Consider the following 21,290-nt stretch of genomic DNA (forward strand, 5'->3'; position numbering starts at 1 on the left):
GTGTGTGTGTGTGTGTGTGTGTGTAGGCCCTCAGATCCTGTCAGCCATTTGCCTCCTGCCTTCTGGAGTAACTGCAGCCTCTGCCTTCTCATTAGGACATGACTGCTTAGATCATTTACTTCTTATAAATAACAAATGGCACCCAGTGCCCAGCCAAGCCATCAGCTTGGTTTGGAATGGGCAGCCCAGCCCCGCCACCACCAGTTTCTGACATGGTAGAGATGCAGTTGGCTGGGAACTGCCCACGGGCAATCTGGTCTGGTGTGGTCTGGTGTGGCACCTTCTTCCCTCCCTGTCCCCTGCCCAAGCTATCTGTGGTCTTGTCTATGAAGAAGCTGTTACCAGTCACTCACCCTGAGCTGGGCTGGAGGTGGGGGCTCAGTCCACTCTTTCCAGGACCCTAGTTTCTGGGTCACTAAAAAGCCCCCAAAATGCCCAAGATGGACTGCTCCCCCTTCCAGCCCTGACCCCATCTTAGAACTCTATGAGCGTCACTCAGTTAGCTCAAGTGACCCCCTTCAGCAAACCCCTGCTCTGACATTGTAAGTGTTCTCACATGAAGAAAGCTCAGGTTTTCCCGGCCAGGTTCTGAATGGCAGAACGAGGGCAACAGATGGAAGTTGGAAAGAATTAGCTTTTGGCTCAATGTAAGGGAAAAATGAACAAGGGGCACTGCCCAAAGATGGAATGGGCTGCTTTATAAGGTAGTGAGTTGATTGTCACTGAAGGTATTCAAGCAAAAACTGGATGGTTGAGGGTCTGGCAGCACTTCATTCAAGGAATTGTTGTGCCAGTCTGGGCTGGACTATGTGGTTCCTTTCAATGCCAAGACTTTGTGACTCTGTTCTCTCCTTTTACAGAGGGGGGCCAAAGTAGAAGGGCCATTGGCCCTGTGGAAGGTAAACTCCTTGAGACCCGGAGCTGTTTGGTTTTGGGCTTTCTATCCCCAGCACCTGGCATATAGTAGGTGCTTAATGAATGCTTGTGGAATTGAGGCCAATGACCTGTTTGCTTTGGCATTTCCTCCATGACCCAGAGGCAGACAGGGATGACCTGCTTACCCATTTTCAGAGAACACAATACCAGGAGACTCAGTCAGGATCCAAAAACTCCCCACAAAATCTGAGATAAAATTGAGTAGGCATAAATGTAAAGTTCAATACTTAGCTTCAGAAAGATGTGCCGCACTTAGGTGATTCAGGTGAAAAGGACCAGCTATTCCAGACCAGCCCCAAATCCCCGCCCATAAGGGTTTCCTGCTTGCCATACTTCCATACAGACTTGGGGTCCCTTAGATTCTCCTTAAACTTTCCTTTCTCATGCAGAAACTACCAGGGACTACCAGTGTTTTGCCCCTTCCAAGGCTAAGTCATCTCAACTCCCTAAACGCTGCTATTGGTCCATGGGGACTGATCGGCACATGACATAAGGGCCACAACTTCTCCAGCCTTCACCCAGAGTTGTCATCTGCCTCTGCCTGGCCCTAAAACTATGTATCCCCAAGCAGATACCATTTCCTCATCTATAAAAAGGGTATAATACTTGCTCTCCTCCCACTTGGCAAATGCCCAACTGCCCTATGTTTCACTTGCTTTTTGATCCCTGTTCTCATTCATTCCTTCATACAATGACACATTCATACTATATCACAAATACACAGGACTAAATCCTGCCATAGGGACAAACCAGTCACCCACATCGGGAGACCAACCACCCAGATGGCTCCTTTCAGCCCAGGGTGGTGACTAATCATTGCAGATGGGGGCAGGAAGGTTGCATCTTCCCATGCAGTTCTCTGCCTTCTCTGGGGAGTCCCAGCCTTCCTACCTGGAAGCCTTACTGGACTGTATAGTGGACTGTCAGCAGTGTGACATTGAAGCCAAAAACTAATGTGACCTTAGGCTGCTTTAATGGAAGCATCAGGGCCATAATGAAGGAAGGGATTGGCTTGTCCACGACCTGGGTCACGTTCCATTGGAATATTGTGTTCGTTTCTGAACACCACATTTTGTGAATGAATAAATCAATGAGCGAACAAATGAATGAATGAATGGAAAACCATTTATTAAGCCCTTACTATGTGCAAAGCTAAGGCTGGGAGGACAGATAGGAATGCACGAGTTCCTGCTCTCAAGGAGTTTCCATTCCAGTGGAAGAGCATTGGCAAGTTAGAAAACCACAGAAAATCAATCAGCCCATCAGCGAGCATTGGTGAGGTATTTGTGATGTGCTAAATCCTGGGGATATAAAATAAGGTAAAAAGCAGCTCCTTTGCTTAACTGGCTTCCTTCCCAGCAAGGGAGCGTGCCGTGCCCATTCTGGAGAAAAGGGCCCCCATGCCGTGGAAAGCACCCTGGGTTTGGAATACATCTGTGAGATGCGTGCTCTGTGGATGAGGCTGGAACCAGAAACCATGTCAAATGAGGGTAGGGTGGAGACACCGAAAATTGTCCAGTCTGAAGAAGAGAAGATTTGGGAGGGAGGGAAGGCGGAGGGACGGAATAGCTGTCTTCAAGGAACCATCACTTGTCAAGAAATCATCAGGGTGAGGATTCAGTCTGAAGATGGGCTGAGGGTTCGAGTTTACATTAAGGGCTGGGATGAGAGGCCACTCTGAGCTGGGGTTAGGGCTCAGCCTGGGGCAGGGCTGGGGGGACTCAGTCTAAGGCTGGAGTGAGGGTCCCCTTTATATTCAGAGGAAGGAACAAATCTGAGGTCTGGATTAGGGTTTATTTTACATCTAGGATTAAGGCTCAGGCTGAAGCTAGAATCAGGGTTCAGTTTTAGGCCAGGCTTAAAGCTCCACTCATATTCAAGGACCTGGCTCAGTCTGGGTCTGGGGTGAAAGCTCTCTTTGGAGACAGCATAAAGAATTAGCTTAAATTCAAAGCCAAGGCTGGATGGCTGTGGTTCAGTCTGATTTCATGGTGGTGCAGAGTAAGCAGGTCCCATAGCAGTGAAGCCCATGGCCTAGGTCTCATTTGCTCTGTCCATGCTGACCGGTCACCATCAGCTTCCAAGAGCTCATCTCTCACTGAGCCCCTGGGAGGTAAGCTGAAGCCTGGAAGACACCTGGCCACAGAGACCATCCATCCTTGGGGAGATGAGGTGGATGACAGTGGGATAGGCAGAATTTATTTCCTGTAGCATGAGGGAAAAATATTTCATGCCTGGGCAGTTTTTACAGCTGGCTGGCGATGAGACAAAGCTGGATGGAAACGAGTGTGTTCTAACTTTGTCCACTAGGTGGCAATGAAGGTACTTCTGCTTTTGACTCTTTAAGTTAGCTCATTAGCTAGCCTTCCCCCCAGGTCCCTGTGCATCCTTCAGAGCTCAGGCCTCCCCTGAAGAGCTGGTGGCCCTAACTTTTCCCTCTATGTCTAGATACTACCCTGACCTGTGACACAGCTAGGAAAAACTTACGTTTGTCCCTGAAAACACAATGGCAAACCCAAATGCCACATGGAGTCTGTTCAAAGGGGGAAGGGAAGGGAATTGGCATTAATTAGGCACCTACTGTGTGCCAGACAATGTTACAATTATAATATTATTTGATCCTCACAACCACCCTGAGAGACAAGGTTATTATCCCCATTTTACAGTCAAGGAAACTGAAGCAGACAGCAGTAAAGTGTCTTGCCCAGGATCTCTGAGGCTGGATTTGAACTCACATCTTCCTGACTCCAAGTTCAGTGGTCTTGCCACTGGGTTTATTTGTTTCTTCCCCATTACAAAAATAAAAATGAAATCAGAGAATAATCATCTTTGTTATCACTCTCACTTCTAGTATTCTTTACTGTTTACAAAGCCCTTTTCCCCACAAGCACCTTGTGAGATAGCATTGGGCTTGGAGTCAAATGTGCATTTTGGGTAATTTGGGGTAAGTCATTTCAGCCTTTTAGGCTTCAGTTTCTTCATCTGTCAAATGAGGGTGTTATGATCTTTCAAGCCCTATCCAGCTCTAAAGCTAAGATCCTAAATAAGGCCTCCCCCAGACTAATAAAAACCGAAAGGAGAAGCCCACTGGCTAGCCACCTTCCCTTGGAACAACAGGGCTTGTCCCTGTGTCTAGACATCCTTTCTCTGCCTCCCTCCCAAAGCATCCTTTCTGCAAAGGAATAGACCATCCTCAAGCGTTGATCTGTAAAGTAGATAAACAAGGGCAGACTTTAGCAAACAAGTCTTGTGCATCATGATCTCCCCAAAGACAAACAGACAATATGAAGGTCTGGTCATGGGCTAGCCAGGGGCCTCTCCTCCTTCAGCCCAACCATTTCTCCTGATCTACTGTTCTGGGTTTTTTGTTGTTGTTTTTGCTTTTTGCAAAGAGAATTGTAATCAAATGACCACCTAGATTGCCCCTACTACAGAGGGGGGTCAGTTGGCTCCCCAATTGTTTCATTTACCACCTGTAAGGCTTCCCAAAGCCAAACTCCCTTTCTTGGCCTCCACTCCATAAACATGCATGTGTGAATGCATTTACATGCACATACATAAGTACACATGTATGCACTATAATATATACATTATGTTCTACATTATATCGAATACATACATTGTATGCACGCATATATAAAATAATATGTAATATACAACATATTTTACCACTCTCTATATATGTGTGTATATTTACATGGATATGTGCTTATACATATTAATATGTACACGTATGTGTGTATTGTGTGTGTGCATGGACATGTTTGTGTATATATATGGATAATACACACGGATATAGCTCTAGATGGTTATATAGTAATAATAGCTATCATTTCTATAGCCAGGCACTGTGCTAAATGCTTTACAATTGTTCCTTGTGACTGGGAGGTAGGTACTATTATTATTATTCCCATTATACAGATAATTAGGCAAACAGAGGTTCAGTCATTTGCCCAGGGTCACACAGCTAGCAAGTATCTGAGGCCAGATTTGAACTCAGGCCTTCCAAAACAACATATGCACAGAATAAATAGGAAGTACACAAGGTACACAACATTTACAGAATAAATACAAGAAAGTTTGTCAAAGGAGGACACTAACAGCTGAGAGAAATCAGGAGCCCTATGGGGAGGTATCAGAAGCATTATAATTACCATTTTGCAGATAAGGAAACTGAGACTTACCCAAGGTCACACAGCTGGGAAGTAATAGGACTGAAACTTGAATCCAGGTCTTTGGAACCCAAGTGAATTCTATTCAATTTAACAAGCATTTATTAAGCACCTACTCCATACAAGTTACTATGCTGGACACTGGAGATGCCCATGCCCTACTCTACCAGGAAAAAAACAAGCTAAATAAGTGTTGTTTATACAAAGTGCTTGAGCCTGGGGGCAGCGGGAATGGCTTCCTACAGGAGGTGTCCTTGAGGACAGTTTCTGGAGGGGCTGGTGAGAGAGCAAGCCCCTCTCCCTGGCGCTAAGGACTCTTAAACAGGAGGCTAGCTTCCAAAAGAAAGATGCCCCCTCTGCCCAGGGCAGGACCAGTGATCCGTTTCCCTTGGTTCTCCAGTTCGAAATCCGGCAGCTGAGGGCCCACCTGGCCCAGCAGGACCTGGACCTGGCGGCCGAGCGAGAGGCAGCCTTGCAAGCCCCTCACGTCCTCAACCCGCAGGGCAGCTCCAGGTACAAGGTGGTGGACACGGGAGACTCGGACGACGACGAGACCACGGAGAACATCACGGAGCTGCGGCCGCCGCACGGTGAGTTCCTCCCGATCCCCTGGCCCAGGGTGTTACCTGGCAGATGGCCAGCCCTGACCCCCGTGTTCCTAAGAGCAGACTATGTCCCAGCATTCCTATCAGGGAAGGCCACTCTCCCAGCTCTGACTTCACGGTCAGATGCCTCCTCCCGCCCTCCTTGGTGAGCTCGAGAATATTCACGGTAATTATAGTGGTGCTTGAAAGACGCGGCGTGTAGATGGAGAGCTGCCCTCGGATTCACAGACACTTCATGGTGTGAGAAGGCATATACAGAAAGCGCCAGGGGCTCAGACTTCTCTCAGCCATTCAAAAGGCATGTGTCCCCTCACACAGACACAGTCTCACGGGACATGTGTTCTCACACGGACATGATATCACAGGATGCTGTTCTCACACAGACACGGCATCATGGGACATGGGTCCTCACACAGACACAGTCTCGCGGAACATGTGTCCTCACACGGAGATGATGTCACAGGATGCATGTCCTCACACAGACACACGACATCACAGGCTCTCCTTCAGGAGACATCAAACCTACCTTGTCGGAGGTCCAAAATGGAATCAAGACGATTGAGGGGACATGTGAAGACCTGTTAAGGGGATTGCTGTAATAGAATCACAGACTTTCAGAGTTGGGAGGGCCAGTCAGTCAGTAAGCATTTATTAGGCAATCTATTATTGCATTTATTAGGCACCTAAACTGTGCTGAGTACTAGGTATACAAACAAAAGCAAAAACACGGTCCCTGCCTCAGGGAATCCACAGTCTAATGGGGGAGATGATATGTAAATATGAGAAATATGCAGAGTAGATCAAAGGTCATCCTACAGCAAGACTCCAGCTTCTGGGGGCTCAGGAAAAGCTTCCTCCGAAGGTGGTATTAGAACTGAGACTTAAAGTCAGCCAGGGAAACAAAGGGGGGGGGGGGGGAAAGAAGAGTGTTCCCATATGGGGGCAGCCAAAAGTATGGAGTCTGGAGACACAGCATCAAATGTAAGAACAGCAAGGAAGCCACTGTCACTGGATCAGTGGGTGGGGGCACAGGGCTATGATATAAGAAGGCTGGAAAGGGAAGGGGCCAGTTTGTGAAGAGCTTTAAACACCAGTTTTCTATTTGCTCCTTAGAGGTAATAGGGAGCCACAGGGGGGTGCTGAGGAGATAGTGACATGCTCAGTCCTGGGCTTTAGCAGCTGTGTGGAGGACCTCCCGATTCTGGGGCCATCCCTCTTTTAATGATTCCCTATTTATCCTGTAGATAATGTATCTGTACATGTTTCTTTGCTTGTCTCCCCCATTAGATGGTGAGCTCCTGGAAGGCAGGCACTATCTTTTGTCTCTTTTTGTATTGTCAATGCTTAGAAGGGCATAGCAAGTGATTACTTAGTAAATGTTTGTTGACCGTTGAGAGAGGATAGATTGGAGTGGGGAGAAGCTCAAGGGAGGGAGATCAATTAGAAAGTGAATGTTGTGAGGGGAGAAATGTTGAGAATTAGCGATGAATTGGATGGAGGGAGGTGAAAGTGAGAGTTGAGAGTGAGGCTGAGGTTGCCACCCAGGCTGCTGGGAGATGACCGTAGGAGAAGCCAAAGTCCGTGTGAGTGATAATGAAGTCCAGGATGGTGGGGTGGGATTCTGTAGAAATGGCCCTTTCTCTCCATAAAGATACCATCCACATACTCTGGTAAGCAGACACAAATCCCTCCACCTTCTCCCCTTCCCTACAAAGCACCTCCAAATCTAATGCTCCTCCCGGCCCTGCTTCTCCCTCTATGGTTGACCCACGTGCCCTGGCCCAGCTCCAGCTGCCAAGCACGTCACCATCATCCCCCATCCATGGAGAAGGCAGATGTTTCCAGTTCTGAGTTTATCTTCAACCAAGGGCCAGAGTCATTGACAGCAGGGACAAAATAAAGAACCAAAGGACCATGCTCTTAAAGACCCATGTGACGATTTTCCTTGTCCCCAGTGTTTGGTCCATTGATGGGATTGAAGCCCCAGTCCGGGCATCCACTGGAGAGTCAAGCACAGTGCTTGGCTGGTGCACCTTGTCCTTTGGAGTCTGGGAGGTGCCCATGGAGAGAGAGCCCCACAAGACCTGGAATACTTGCCTGGCAATCAGGCTCTCCAGGCTGCTTTCATTTACAGGGTATCCCTAAGTCTGGACACATGGGAAATCTCATGAACTATGCATATTTTCAAGAAATGAAATGAATGAAATGTTCAACAACATTTTATTTAATTAGCATAAATTTTAGCCATGACAATTTCATACGGAATAAAAGCTTTCGTTAGCTATTAGGACTATTTTCCATATTAATGAGATTAATTAATTAATGATATTTCCTATGTGTCTCCTATGTCTTCCTATGAAATCTCATTTATGTTAATTAAATAAGAAAGTTTCATTCATTCCTTTTTTTGAAAATACGTAGTTAATGAGATTTCCTATGTGTCCAGACTAGGGACATCCTGTAGAAGAAATAAGGGAGGCCCAAGCTCCAAGTCACCTGTGTTTTAAAAAGGACCTGTGACATGTGACATGAGCCTGAGAGCAAGGAGGGACCTCAGGGGAACCCCTAAGGAGTCCAGGAATCACCAGAAACATCACAGTATCACAGAGAGTCACAGCAGGAAGATGCCCTAGAACATAGCATGTGAAAGTTGGAAGATGACCTGGAACTTAGAACCTAGGATGTCAGAGCTGGAGGGAATGTCAGAGCTAAAAGGAACCTCTGGACAAGAACAGAGAATGTCAGGGCTCGGCAGGACTATGGAAGAGAGAGGAGGAAGGGAATGAGCGTTTATTAAATGCCTACTATGTACCAAAGACTGTGCTGGGCTCTTTTACAAACATTATCTCATTTGATCCTCACAACAACCCTAGGGTATAGGTGCTATCATTACCCCCATTTTACAATTGAGGAAACTGAGGCAGACAGAGGGGGAGTGACTTGTCCAGGGTCACACAGCTAGGAAGTGTCTGAGGCCAGTTTTGAACTCAGGTCTTAGACCTAAGTCCCTTTCCGTTGTACCACCCAGCTGCCTGAAACACAGAACATGGTAGGCTACAGCTAAAAGGGACCTTACGACATAGAATATCTGAACTATTGGGTGCCCTATAACTAAGGACATAGAACATTGGAGCCAAAAGGAAACTTAGAATCTAGAATATTAGAACAGAAAGGAACCTTGGAAGACAGAGCCAGACTGTCAGAGACAGAAAACTAAGCAGGACCTTGAAGCAGGAAACAGAACGTCCTAGCTTGGAGGGACCATAGAGTATAGAACGGCAGAGCTGGGAGGACCTTGGGATACACAATATAAGATATCAGAACCGGAAGGAGCCTTAGAAGATAAAACCTAGAATGTCAGAACTAAAAAAGATCTTAGATCATTAAACACAATGTCATAGCTTAGAGAGACGTAAGCACGTAGACATAAGAGAGGGGAGGAATCTTAGAATAAAATATGTCAGCCCTAGAAGGGAACTTTAAAGGTACCTAATTCAACTCCCTCATTTTACAGATGGGTAAAAGTTTACATAGCAAGTTAGAAACAGAGTCAGGAGGACAGCTCGAGCCTACTGACTCCCAGCACCGACTCCCACGCTACCCATTGTTGACCTACTCTGCTCAGCTCAAAGGCTACTTCAAAGCTCTTTTAGATTTTATTTTCTGTGCTGTTTCCAAATCACCATTAACTATAACCAACAAGGAAACATGGCTTTGTTGGGAAGAGATAATGAGGGGCCGGGGCTGGATGGCGGGAGCTCTGCTAGGTAGAAGTTTTGTTTCCAAAGAAAGTGAGGGTTTGGATGGAGTGAGTACATGCCAGCAGACATCGTTAGCAGAGTGGTGAATCACGGTGATGGGTAGACATGGAACCAGTCCAGAGTCTCCAGCCTTTGTGTCTTGGTGCCCACTTGGAGATGACCACTTCTGGCTAAGGCCCCTCACCCCTTCTTCTCTGTTGTTTCTGTCTTATCCCACCATTGCACCTCGGCACTAGCATCCAATTGGAGTGCACTGCCTGGACTAAAGAACCATCCCCAGGGTCGTCAGCAGGCGAAGTGTTGATGTGCACTCACCTCAAGCTTTCCCAGAGCTTCTGTGTCCATCCCCCATGCCCAGCACCCCCAAAATTTGCCCAAAATGCTAGAATTTCCAGTTGCAGCTCTGGAGATAAGCCAAGGAACAGACAGAACAGGGCAGTATGGTGGGAACAGCAGGAACTTGGGAGCCAGGAGACCTGGGTTCCAGACCTGGCTCTCCGACCAACCAGCTGCATGACCTTGGACAGCTTCCTTGCCCTCCGTTTCCTCTGCTATAAAAATGAGAATTAAATGAGATACTATAGATAACTAAAGGGTCTCGCATGCCTCATCTCACTGTGTAAATGTAAACCAGGAGAAGTTGGACCTGACAGACCCCAAGGTCCCTTCCAGCTCTGATGGCCCCTGTCCTAAGGTCAGGCCACTGCTTGCTCTGCTCCTGCAGCTCTGGGAAGCCTGATAGAGGAGACGATGAGGCCAGGAAGCCTCTTTGTCATCTCAGGATGGTGAAGGCACAGCAGCCTCTCGGCATCCAAAGGGAGTGGAAATGTCAAGACCTGAACAGAAACTCTCCGGGCCATTGCCAAGCCCTCCCCGAAGACAGCAGGGAAGCTCCCCCCACCCCCAGCTCCCGACTGGGTCCCAAGCCGACAAAACGCTGCCTGGTTTCTGTTCAGACTTGCTCCAGCCCAACTCCCTTAAATCATCTTTAAAACCCAGGGCTGCAAAGTCCCAAGCTTCGGGGACTGCCAAGTTCACAGTGCCCCTGTGTAGGCATTAATACTTCCCTCCCAAATTTATTAGTCTTGAAGCTCACCCATAATGAATGAATTACAGTCCCCAGCGGGCGTAGCCACGGCGGCTCGTATATCATCCCGGCCCTTGGAGTTCCATTCCACCACACTGACGCTTCAAAATGGCCAGAGTCACTCTGATGGGGGCCTTCTCCATCTGTCTCCCCCTGCCACCGCTGAGGCTCCCTGGGCTAGTGGTGATTTTGTTGCCTCCTAGAGAGGAAAAGGTCCAGGTGAGGTGCCAAAGGTCAGGGGAGGAAGAATAAGGCTTCCCCACGGCCACCAGCCCCTCTGCCAGAGCTGTGAACCTCGGAGCAGGAGAGATGGCAGAGAGCACATGAGCTGAGAGCTTCTCTCATTTTACAGGGGAGGAAACTGAGGCCCAGGGGAAAAAAAGTGATTCTTCCAAGAGGTTTTACAACAAGAAAGTCTCTCTTTTGTATTTGTATGCACAGTACTTAATGTAGTGCCTGGTATATAGGAGGCATTTAATGAATGCTTTTTCATTCATTAAGTGAGTCAGTCAAATTCGAGAAGCAGGGAAGTGGGAAGCATGCTGAATTCGGAGTCAGAAAACAGGTTCAAATCTTGGTTCAGCCACGTACTTTTGGGCTTGTGACTGAATTCCTCTGAGCCTTCAATTCCCTCATCTATAAAATGAAAGGGCTGGATGAAATGAGCTGTAAGGGCCCTTCCAGGTCTAAATCTGGCAATCTTAAGTATCCGAGCTAGAATTTGAACCCGGCTCTTCAGACACCAGAGTAGGCTTCCTCTAGCTCAGAAATCCAATGACTCTGTGTCACTCTGAATCCTTTGGGCTGCTGAGGTGGGAGTCAGCATCCCTGGGTTCCCTCCCAGGCTCTGCCACTGACTCATGCCACCTGCCCTCACCTGCCTCCCCTCCCTGATGCCGAAACCTTGGGCAAGTCAGGCTGCCTCCCCCAGGGAGCAAAGCCTCGATAATGAAGGCTGTCAACTCTCCACTTGACTGGGGCTTTGGGAGGATTAATGAGGTCATGGATGCAAAGAGCTTTGGGTGCTGAGAAAGTACCTGGAAGGTACAAGGGACAGAGCCTCGGGCATTCTCTGCAGTCATCCTGTCCACTGCCAAAAGCCCCACGGTCCTGGAGGCTTAGGATTTCACTTTCTAAGTTGGATACAAAGCAATAAGCATTTATTAAGCACTCACTATATGCCAGAGGCTATGCTAAGTGCTGGAGACACAAATACAAGCAAAAAGAAACACAACTCCTGCCCTCAAGGAGGTGACATTCTAAAAGAGGATGATGACACACACAAAAGGGAATTGGAGAAGTTTGGGAAGAAATAAGAGGTCCTCCCTGTGCCTGGTAGCACAGTTTGTAGGCAGAAGCCCAACCAAAAGTAGAATAAGGCATACAGACCTGGACACCCCCCAGAATGGAGACCCCAAAAGAGACTCACCAGTGGGCACCCTTGGCGGCCTGGATACCTGTGTGACCTTGGGCAAGTCCATTTACCCCTGAACCTCAGTTTCCACATCTGACAAATACGAGGATGAGGAGTGTTTGAGTTAGATGGCCCCAGCATGGTCAGAAGACCGAAATGCAAACCTCAGCCCTGACAGTTCCTCAGCTGTCTCCTGTGATGGAGGGAATTGGACTAGCTGATGCCAGAGATCCCTTCACACTCCAGATCCTGGGATTCCATGACCCACAATTCCATGTGGCATGGGGAAGAGAGTACTGGACTTGGAATCAGGAAAACCTGAGTGCAAATCCTGCCTTAGACACCAGCTCCGTGACCCTGGCAAAGACACTTACCCTCTATTTGCCTCCATTTCCCCACCTGTAAAATTGGGCTAATAATATTGAACCTTCCTCCAAGGTTGTGAGGACCACATTCAATCATTTAGGTAACAGCACTTTGTAATACTCAGAGTGCTCCATAAATATTAGTTCTATTACCATTATCCAAGCACATCCACCGAGAGGCTAGGCTGTGTTGTGCAGAGAGTACCGGTGGTCGGGCTTGGGCTCCAGAGGCCAGAGTTGGAGGCTTGGTCAAGGCTCAAAGCCTCAATATGAAGCTCTGTAAGAGGGGATTAATAGTGCCACACTCCTTACCTATCAGAGCAATTGTGAGGGCTCGAAGCACTGCAAACATATAAGCTCTTATTACCCATAAAATGAGGCGATGGGCATGGACCAGGTGTTCTCCATCGTCTGGGCTGAACTGGGGTTTGAAGGAAACTGAATTTTACGAGGCAGAGGAGAGGAGAGAGTGCATTCCAGGCATGGCAAGAGCCTGTGCAAAATCACTGATGTGGTGGATGGAACATTGTGTGAGAGCAGCAACAAGAAAGTCAACGTTTCTGGACTGTACCAATATGGAGGGCTAGAAAGGAATGAGTCTGGAGATATGGGAAGTAGCCAGTTTGGCTGGACACAGAGGGCATGAAGGGGAGTGGTCAGTTGGAACCAAGTTGTGAAGGACTTCAAATGCCAAACAGAAGAAGGTAAAGGCTTAGAGGAGGGATCCTCTCTTGTCCAAAAGGGATTCTTGGAGATGAAAAATCCTCGAAACTCCCAAGAAATGACTCTCTAAGAGTGAATGTTCAGGCTCCATGATGGGCACTGGGGGCAGTATTTGGGGCCAGGGACTGCCCTCCAATCACAGTGCATCCTTAGGATGGGACACTGCCAAGCAGGCTAAGCTTTGAGCTAATTCCCAGCCACCGTCACCAGGTGAATCCAGGGCAGCCCATTCCATTGGGGCACAGTCCTTTTTTAAATAATCCCAGGGTACCCACGTTTTCCCTTCTACTCAGGCAAGTTGGCCTGGCCCAGCCAGAGCCTCTTTTAAGGAGAAAATACTTCCTCTGTCTGGAAAAACCAGCTGAACAACAGAGGGAAGGACAGAGCAGAAATAAAAATGGTGAGGCTGGAGGATGCTTGGAACCTCTGACAGCCCCTTCCTCCCTTCCAAACACCATCATAAAAATGTGCACAAACGCTATTCCAGGCTGTCCTGTTAGCAGCTGAAACACTGGAGCCATTGAGGAGATGCTCACAGCCCAACCTTGACAGAAGCTTGGATGGGGGAGGAGACAAGAAGAGGAATCCAAGGCTCTGACTGGGCTGGCATTTATGGAAGCTCCAAATTTACTGTTTTTTCCTTGGCCCAGAGATCAAAATGACATGATGAGCTCAGCAGAGGGAAGGGGTTTTTCTCTAAATGGCTTTTTATTCCTAAGTTGGAGCAGCCTTCTCTTCCATGCCCACATCCCACAGAGGGACCAGCAAGGAAGGCCAGGGGCCAGGCTCTGAGGGCACTGGCCTTTTGGTCAGAATGTAAGCCATCTGGCCATGTCAGCTTCTGGGAGAAGAGCCCAAGTGAGTTTTCTAGTTTACCCCGACAATTACGTCTGGAGAGGCACATGGACCTGTAATTTTATCACAGTGGAGTCCACAGAATTCTAAATGAGCATCTTGTGGAGGGCAGAGGTACATGGCGGGCGTGAGCAGATTGAAACATAGAACCAATGAGGGAGAACAAAGGTCAACAAAGGTCAAGTTCTTGAAGTTAAGAAACAACAAAGAGATGTACCAGTCACCAAAGAGATGGTCTGGTGATGTGGCAAGATGGAAGAATGGCTGGTCAAATGCTCCACTGGGATACTTATGATATCAAGAGAAACTGAGGAAAGCCATGCTTGGGGGAGCCCCACCCCCACCCTTGCCCCTGCCATGATAAACTTGCAAGAGGTCATAGACAGTAGTCATACAAAATGGATAGGGAAAGACGGGTGGCATTCTGTGCCATTGGAGAGAATGTCCACCTCAGGAGATCACAGATCCATTGGAATATTTACAAAGTGAGAGAACTCCCATTGTGGAAACTCCTTCCACCAATGGAGGTCAGCAACTTATCTCTACAACTGAGAGTTGCCTGGAATGCTAAAGTCTTTGAGTGACTCACCCACAGTCAGACAGGAAGTATATGGCAGTGGTATGATTTGAACCCAGCTCTTACAGACTCCAAGGCCAGACATCTAACCACGATACTAGACTACCTCAAAACAAAATATTGACAGCAAATCTCCTTGTAGAACAGTTTGGTGAGTCCTGGGAAAGATAAAAAGATCAGATAAAACATGGCCCTGTCCTCATGGAACTTATGGTCTAGTAAGAGCATAAGACACCAACACATATAACTAAAATTGAAGGGTTGGACAGAGGTCCTTGGGAAGATGATGATTTCATACTAACATAGGCTGAAGGAACTTTGGCTGTTCAGCCCAGAGAGGAGAAGGCTGATGAATGAGGAAGAGAAATGAGATTCCTTCTGCTTGGCCTCAGAGGCAGGACTGCACCGGATGAGTGGAATTGGCAGATGGATTTTGACTTGGTTAAGAGGAATATTTCTAAAACTGAAGAGCTGTTCCAAAGGGGAATGGGCTGCCTCGGAGGTAGTGAGCTCCCTGTCAGTGGAGGTCTTTAAGCAAAGGTTAGGTTAACACTTGTCAAGGATGTGACAAAAAGATTCCTGTTCAGGTTCAAGTCATTGATATCCTTTCCAGCTTTAATGTGGTGATGTGATTTTTATAAAGTATCATATTGTGGTGAGTGCATTAGAACTTTGCAAAAGAAAACAAGATAGGAGAATTCATTACAAATTAATTTCAGAAAGTTTTCATAGAGAGAGGGGCATTTGAATTGACTTTTCAGAACTCCGTAGGAATTTAGCAAATCAAGATGGGGAACTTGGGATCTGATCTTTAACCCTCAAGGTCTTTAGTCTGGGGCCCCTTAGCTCAGCAGGTTAGAGAATGGAGTGATGGGGCAGGATTGTGGGGTAGGTTCAGTCCTGGCATCATTTGTTGTTCAGTCATTTTTCAATCATGTCCCACCTTTCATGACTCCATTTGGGGTTTTCTTGGCAAAGAGACTGGAGTGGTTCACCATTTCTTTCTCCAGCTCATTTTACAGATGAGGAAACTGAGGCAAACAGGGTGAAGTGACTTGCCCAGAGTCACACAGCTAGGAAGTATCTGAGGACACATTTGAACTCCTGCCCTAGTGATTATCATACAGCCTAAATGCAAGGGGGCTCGTCTATCTGGCAAACATTTTGTTTTCAGTCATAGCAACTCATGACACTATAGACTTCAGTTGAGGAGAAGTTGCCATCTGCACTTCTGGAAGCACCACCAGCATCCCCCCAATCACTAACCCAGGCTTAGGTTGGGAGCTGAAGGAATGTCAGGGTTTTGTACAAATCCCAAAGAGAAGATTTCTTCACTCTATGTGCCTTTCACCAGAGCTGTTCTCGTGATGTTTGCACCAGGGGCAAGCACCTCAGATCAGGCAAGTGTTACAAGAGGAGAGAAGCTTCCCATATTATGTTATTATTGATGGTATGTTATTCCTAACATCTGTTGTTTCTATGTTGCCAAAGGACTGCAAAGTCCTTAGTAAAGTAATGGCCCAGCCAGGAGTTGAATTCATGGAGTGAAATGGAAACAGTCCCGACCCCCTTCTCTTTGCAGCATGGGCTGGGGATGGTGGCCATGGCCTTGAAGGGGGGGTGGGGACAGCTGCACGAAGTTACTTTACAAGGGATTCTCTATATGAGGCAACATGGGCCAACATCCCCACCACCTCATCCTGGTTACACTTGTGCTCACTCCCCTGTAACAATGCGTATCCTAAAGTAGGAATGGACCCCCATTCCCATTTGCCAGAGAATGCTGAGACCTGAAGGAGATGCTCCTGCCCATGCATTTGAGCTGCCCAAGCTGGACTGAAGGGATCTGTACCATCCACCCTCTTTGCCCCCATCACCTCAACCTAGCCCACAGTCCCTTCCCCCAGGTCCTGTCCACCCCTGTGCTGTTGGCATTACTTGGATTTCCTCTCCCTAATCCCGAGGGGGACCAGCTGCGCCTCCCTTCCCAACATACCCAGGCAGACGCCCCCAGCCACGATGGGGAAAGGGCATTTAGAACATGAATTATGGATGGACACAAAGAAGTGTGTTTTGCCATCAGCTCCCGGCAAGAGCAAGGTCGTGCTGGTCCAGGAGTACGCCCCGAGGCGTCTTACCAAGCCCCCTTTAAACTCAGACATTAGCGAAAGACACACCTCTGACTGGAGGCATTTAAGGATCAACAGGGGCCAAAAAAGCTTTTTAAGAACCAATGGGGTTCGGAAAACAGGCGTGTTGCTTGGGAGGGCTGCTTGGTGGTTTGGGTCTTGTCATGTGGGGAGAGCATCCCTCAGAAAACATCTGTTCCTTTCACCTGCAAACCACTGTGGGCCTCCAGAGTCAGGCCCTGGGCTGGGGGGGGGGGGGGGGAGGAAGGGGGGCCCACTCCGGCTCCCGGGGATGAGCTCAGCCTTACCAAAGCCTCCCCTCCCCCAGAGCACTTAGAGAGAGGAGGCTTTTAGAGCTTCAGCTAGATACCAGGCTGGGCAGAGGCTCCCTCTCAGAGGAGCTGACCACGTGCGCAGGCTTTCAGCAGGTCCACAAGCTCCGAGCAGCTGCCCCCACCCCCACCCCCACTTCCCCTTCAAGGCCACACCCACCATCCGCGGCCCATGCTGCAAAAGAGAAGGGGGTCGGGACCGTTTCCATTTAACTCCATGAATTCAACTCCTGGCTGGGCCATTACTTTACTAAGACCCTTGGTAGGTCACCCCTCTTAAAGAGCCGCTTTTCCCTCACCTGTAAAATATGGGCAGGATACATGATCACTGATGGCACCGAAGTTCGTTTACTTTCCAAGTCAGGGGCTGTTAACCCATTTGTCCCTTTAGGAATCTGGAAAAACCTGGGGGGGGGGGGGGGGGAGAGGATTACAGAGAAAACCGTTTTCCATGAAATTCAGCTATTTAAAATAAAATAAAGAAATGCATTTATTTCTTTAATAAATAGGGAGGGGTTTAACCTCAGATCCCAAGTTAAAAAAACTCCAAAGTCTTTTCTGAATGTCCCCCAGGCCCTTTCCTGTGCTGGATACAGTGAGAAAGACCAGAGACGGAGCAAATAAAGTCCCTGCTCCTGAACTGGGTAGTGGGATTAAAGAGGCAAGGTTCCCACCCTAGACCATGAGAGTGCAAGAAGACAAAGGCACAATAAATTACTGGATTGAATATCACTGTGAATTGTGGTAATACTAAGTATGCAATACTTAGTACCCTGGGGAGACTGGAAGGGGAGGGAGCCGTACTGGGCTGGAGTTATCCGGGAAAGTTTTTTGGTGGAGATGGGTCTAGAGCTAGACAATGAGAGAAAAGAGGTATTGGCAGGGTTATGCTGGGGCCGGCTGGTACCGGTTTAGGAGAGCTGGTTGTTAAATTTTCAAGGCGGGCTTTTTCAGCTTAGAAATCAACAAAATACTAGGAGTCAGGGCTTGATTTATTGGTTTGTTGATTCTCTAGCCTTAAGAAAGTGATGGAGCGGGGTGGCCAGGTAGCACAGCCAGTAAGAGCACTGGCTCCAGTGTTGAGAAGACCTGGAGATCGAATCCCGGGCTCAGACACTTAGAACCCACCCAGAAACACCTGGCCATGTAACCTTGAGCAAGTTACTTAACCCCAATTGCTTAGGGGCAGCCAGGTGGCTCAGCGAGTAAGAGCACCAGCTCCAGTGTCGGGATGACCTGGATCAAATCTGGGCTCAGATACTCAGCACCACACCCAGAAATAACTGGCTGTGTAACCTTGAGCAAGTTACTTAACCCCGATTGCTTATAAAAAAATAAAAAAAAAAGTGATGGAGGAAATGTTATTGCAGATTACATTTTGGAGTGTGTCCTGCTACTTTTTTTTTTTCCTTCAGAGAGCTGATTATTAAATATTTATCAGCATACCACTGCATGTCAGGGTCCCATGATGTTGAGTGTCAGGGTTCCAAACATGAAAACAGCAGGCACACATGAGAGAATCAGGAAGGGCACACAAGATGTATGGATGTATAGGGATATATGTGTGGGTATGCATGTATGCCATATGTGTGTGCAGGTGTGTGTTGGGTTGTCCTTGGACAAGGCCAATTGCCTTTGAATGTCCTGTTTCTCCATGGCAGATGTTTTCCAGGTTCATAGGATTTAGATCTAGAAGAGCTCTTAAGGTCCATCTAATCCATTGCCTTTATTATAGAGATAAGGAAATATATACTTATTTTATTTAGTCCCTTTCAGTTGTCTGACTTTGTGACCCCCATTTGGGGTTTTCTTGGCAAAGATACTGAAGGGATTGAACATTTCCTTCTCCAGCTCATCTTACAGATGGGGAAACTGAGGCAAACAGGGTTAAGTGACCTGCCCAGGGTCACACAGCTGACTGAAGACGGATTTGAACTCAGGTCTTCCTGACTTGAGGCTCAGTGCTCTAGCCACTGTACCACCTAGATGCCCATATATACATATACAGATGCAGTTGTTTTATTTTTACTTATTAGCATACATGCTGTTTTCCCCAATAAAATGTAAGCCTGTTGGGGGCAGGGACCAGTTTCATTTTTACTTTTGTATATCCAGCCTCTAGCACATAGCAGACCTTTAATAAATGCTTGTGGGGCGGCTAGGTGGCACCATGGATAGAGCACCAGCCCTGGAGTCAGGAGGACCTGGGTTTGGATCCAGCCTCAGACACTTAACACAAAAATTAGCCATGTGACCTTGGGCAAGTCACTTAACCCCAATTTCCCTCCAAAAAAATTTTTTAATAAATGCTTGTCAAACAAACAAACGAATGAATGAATGCCTAGCATCCTTTGGACGCTCCATAAATATTCAGGAAAGCTCAGCAGTCTCCCTCTCTGTCTCCCCCTCCCAGAAGCCATGGTGAAGGATGACATGAAAAGCTACATCAGCCAGTACCGCAATGAGCCTAGCAGCGGTAAGTCTCCTTTCCTAAGCTCTAACTGACCAGCCAAATATGCCAAACGTGTGGCCCCCACGAGGCAGATATAATTCTGTACAGAGCATTTCTGGGATTTCCATCCTTCTCCTCTTCTGTGCTGCTCAGAAGAATTGCCCCCCGCCTGTTCTGAGGGGAAGCCCCACCTCCTCCACCTGGTGGTAGTGGGCCTCAGTAGCAAGCAAGGTACCCAAGAGAAAAGAAGCAACCCCCGGAGGGTCTGATCTCCAGGATAGTGTAGACACATTTCTCCATGGCAGGCGTTTCCACAGGTCTATGGGATTTGGATCTGAAAGAGACTGTAGGGTCCCTCTAATTCAGGGGTGGAGAACCCACGGCCTTAAGGCCATAAGGCCACAAGTTCCCCACCCCTGCTATAATTCAATGCCTTTATTTTGGAGATGAGGAAATTGTGGTCCAAATAGGTCACCTAAGTTGCCCAAGTCGCACAGACAGTAAATAGCAGGTGCAGGACTTTGAGTTCGGGTTCAATCTCCTGCTCCTCAAATTCTTGTTGTACTCTCTCTTCCAGGAGAACCTGCCATTTTTTTCCTCTTGAATATCTAATTCACTTTTTTTTAAGTTTAATCTATTAATTCAGTCTCTGTGTGATGAATTCCTAACTCTCTTGAGGGTCCTGTGATAGGAATACAAACACAGCCCTTCAGTCTATGTGAAAACAAGTCCAGGAGTGATGGTGGGCACGTGACCTCATAGTAAATACTACCGGAGGAGGGGGAGGAGGAGGTGATAGGGAAGAAGAAGGAAGAGGTCACTCCTGGACAGAATGGGGAAGCTCCAGACCAGGAGCCAACACTGACCTTCACCTTTACCCTCAGAGTGACTTTATCCTGGATCCTGCTACTCCCGCCCAGGACCATCTAGTCACACCTTTGTGGCTTGGTTATTTCAGGCAGCACAGGGCCTCTAGAGATAGAAGGATTGGTGGTATAGGCAGAGCTGGGAACAATGGTTAATCTGACTTTTAAAGGACAAATAAGTAACAAATAATAATACTTTGGAGGTAACCTTGAATAGCATGTCACCTCCAAGGAATAGTCACAACTATAATAGTCACAACAGGCAACCAAACCTCTCTTCTTCCCTCGTGTTCTATCTCTCTCTCCTTTCCTCTGTCTTTCTGCACCTTGCTTTTTTCTCACTTTCTACATTTCCACTTTCCTTGAAACCCCCACAATTTTTTAGAATATAGGACTGAAACTTTTTTTAAAAATATGTTGTGCTTTTGGAACAAAGTTTTGTTTCCTCAATTTTGTTCTTAATTTTAAAGGCAGGTGAGTTAAAGATCTGTTTCTACAGGAATAAGTAGAAGAGGAGAGAGAGAGAGAGACAGAGAGACAGAGACAGAGAGAAAGAGAGAAACAGAGAGGGAGGGAGGGAGAGAGAGAAAGAGAAAGGTAGGTAGAGATAGGAAGATAAGTAGATAGACTGATAGATGTAGATAGAGATGGATGGATGGATGGATAGATGGATGGATGGATGAAAAAAGATAGATAGATACATGATGGATAGATACATGATAGATAGGTAGATAGATAGATAGATAGATACATGATAGATAGGTAGGTAGATAGATAGATAGATAGATAGATAGATAGATAGATACATGATAGATAGGTAGATAGATAGATAGATACATGATAGGTAGATAGATAGATAGATAGATACATGATGGATAGATACATGATAGATAGATAGATAGATAGATAGATAGATAGATAGATAGATAGATAGATAGATAGATAGATAGATAGATAGATGGATAGATAGATGGATGGATGGATGGATGGATGGATGGATGGATGGATGGATGGAT

At 47.2% G+C, this 21,290-nt stretch overlaps 1 protein-coding gene across 1 annotated transcript in view; it reads left to right on the forward strand.

Annotated features, from left to right (window-relative positions):
* TMEM266 (transmembrane protein 266) overlaps nt 1-21,290 on the forward strand; it is a 98,487-nt gene that overhangs the window by 72,989 nt on the left and 4,208 nt on the right. Inside the window, exons 9-10 of the mRNA XM_069071552.1 lie at nt 5,509-5,698; nt 19,370-19,432. Of these exons, the coding sequence (XP_068927653.1) occupies nt 5,509-5,698; nt 19,370-19,432 (253 nt within the window). The remainder of the gene's footprint in view (nt 1-5,508; nt 5,699-19,369; nt 19,433-21,290) is intronic.

This window comes from Petaurus breviceps, unplaced genomic scaffold (genome assembly GCF_028583685.1).
Source record: "Petaurus breviceps papuanus isolate PSGF00001 unplaced genomic scaffold, PetGlider_PUasm1.0 90825, whole genome shotgun sequence".
NCBI lineage: Eukaryota > Metazoa > Chordata > Mammalia > Diprotodontia > Petauridae > Petaurus > Petaurus breviceps.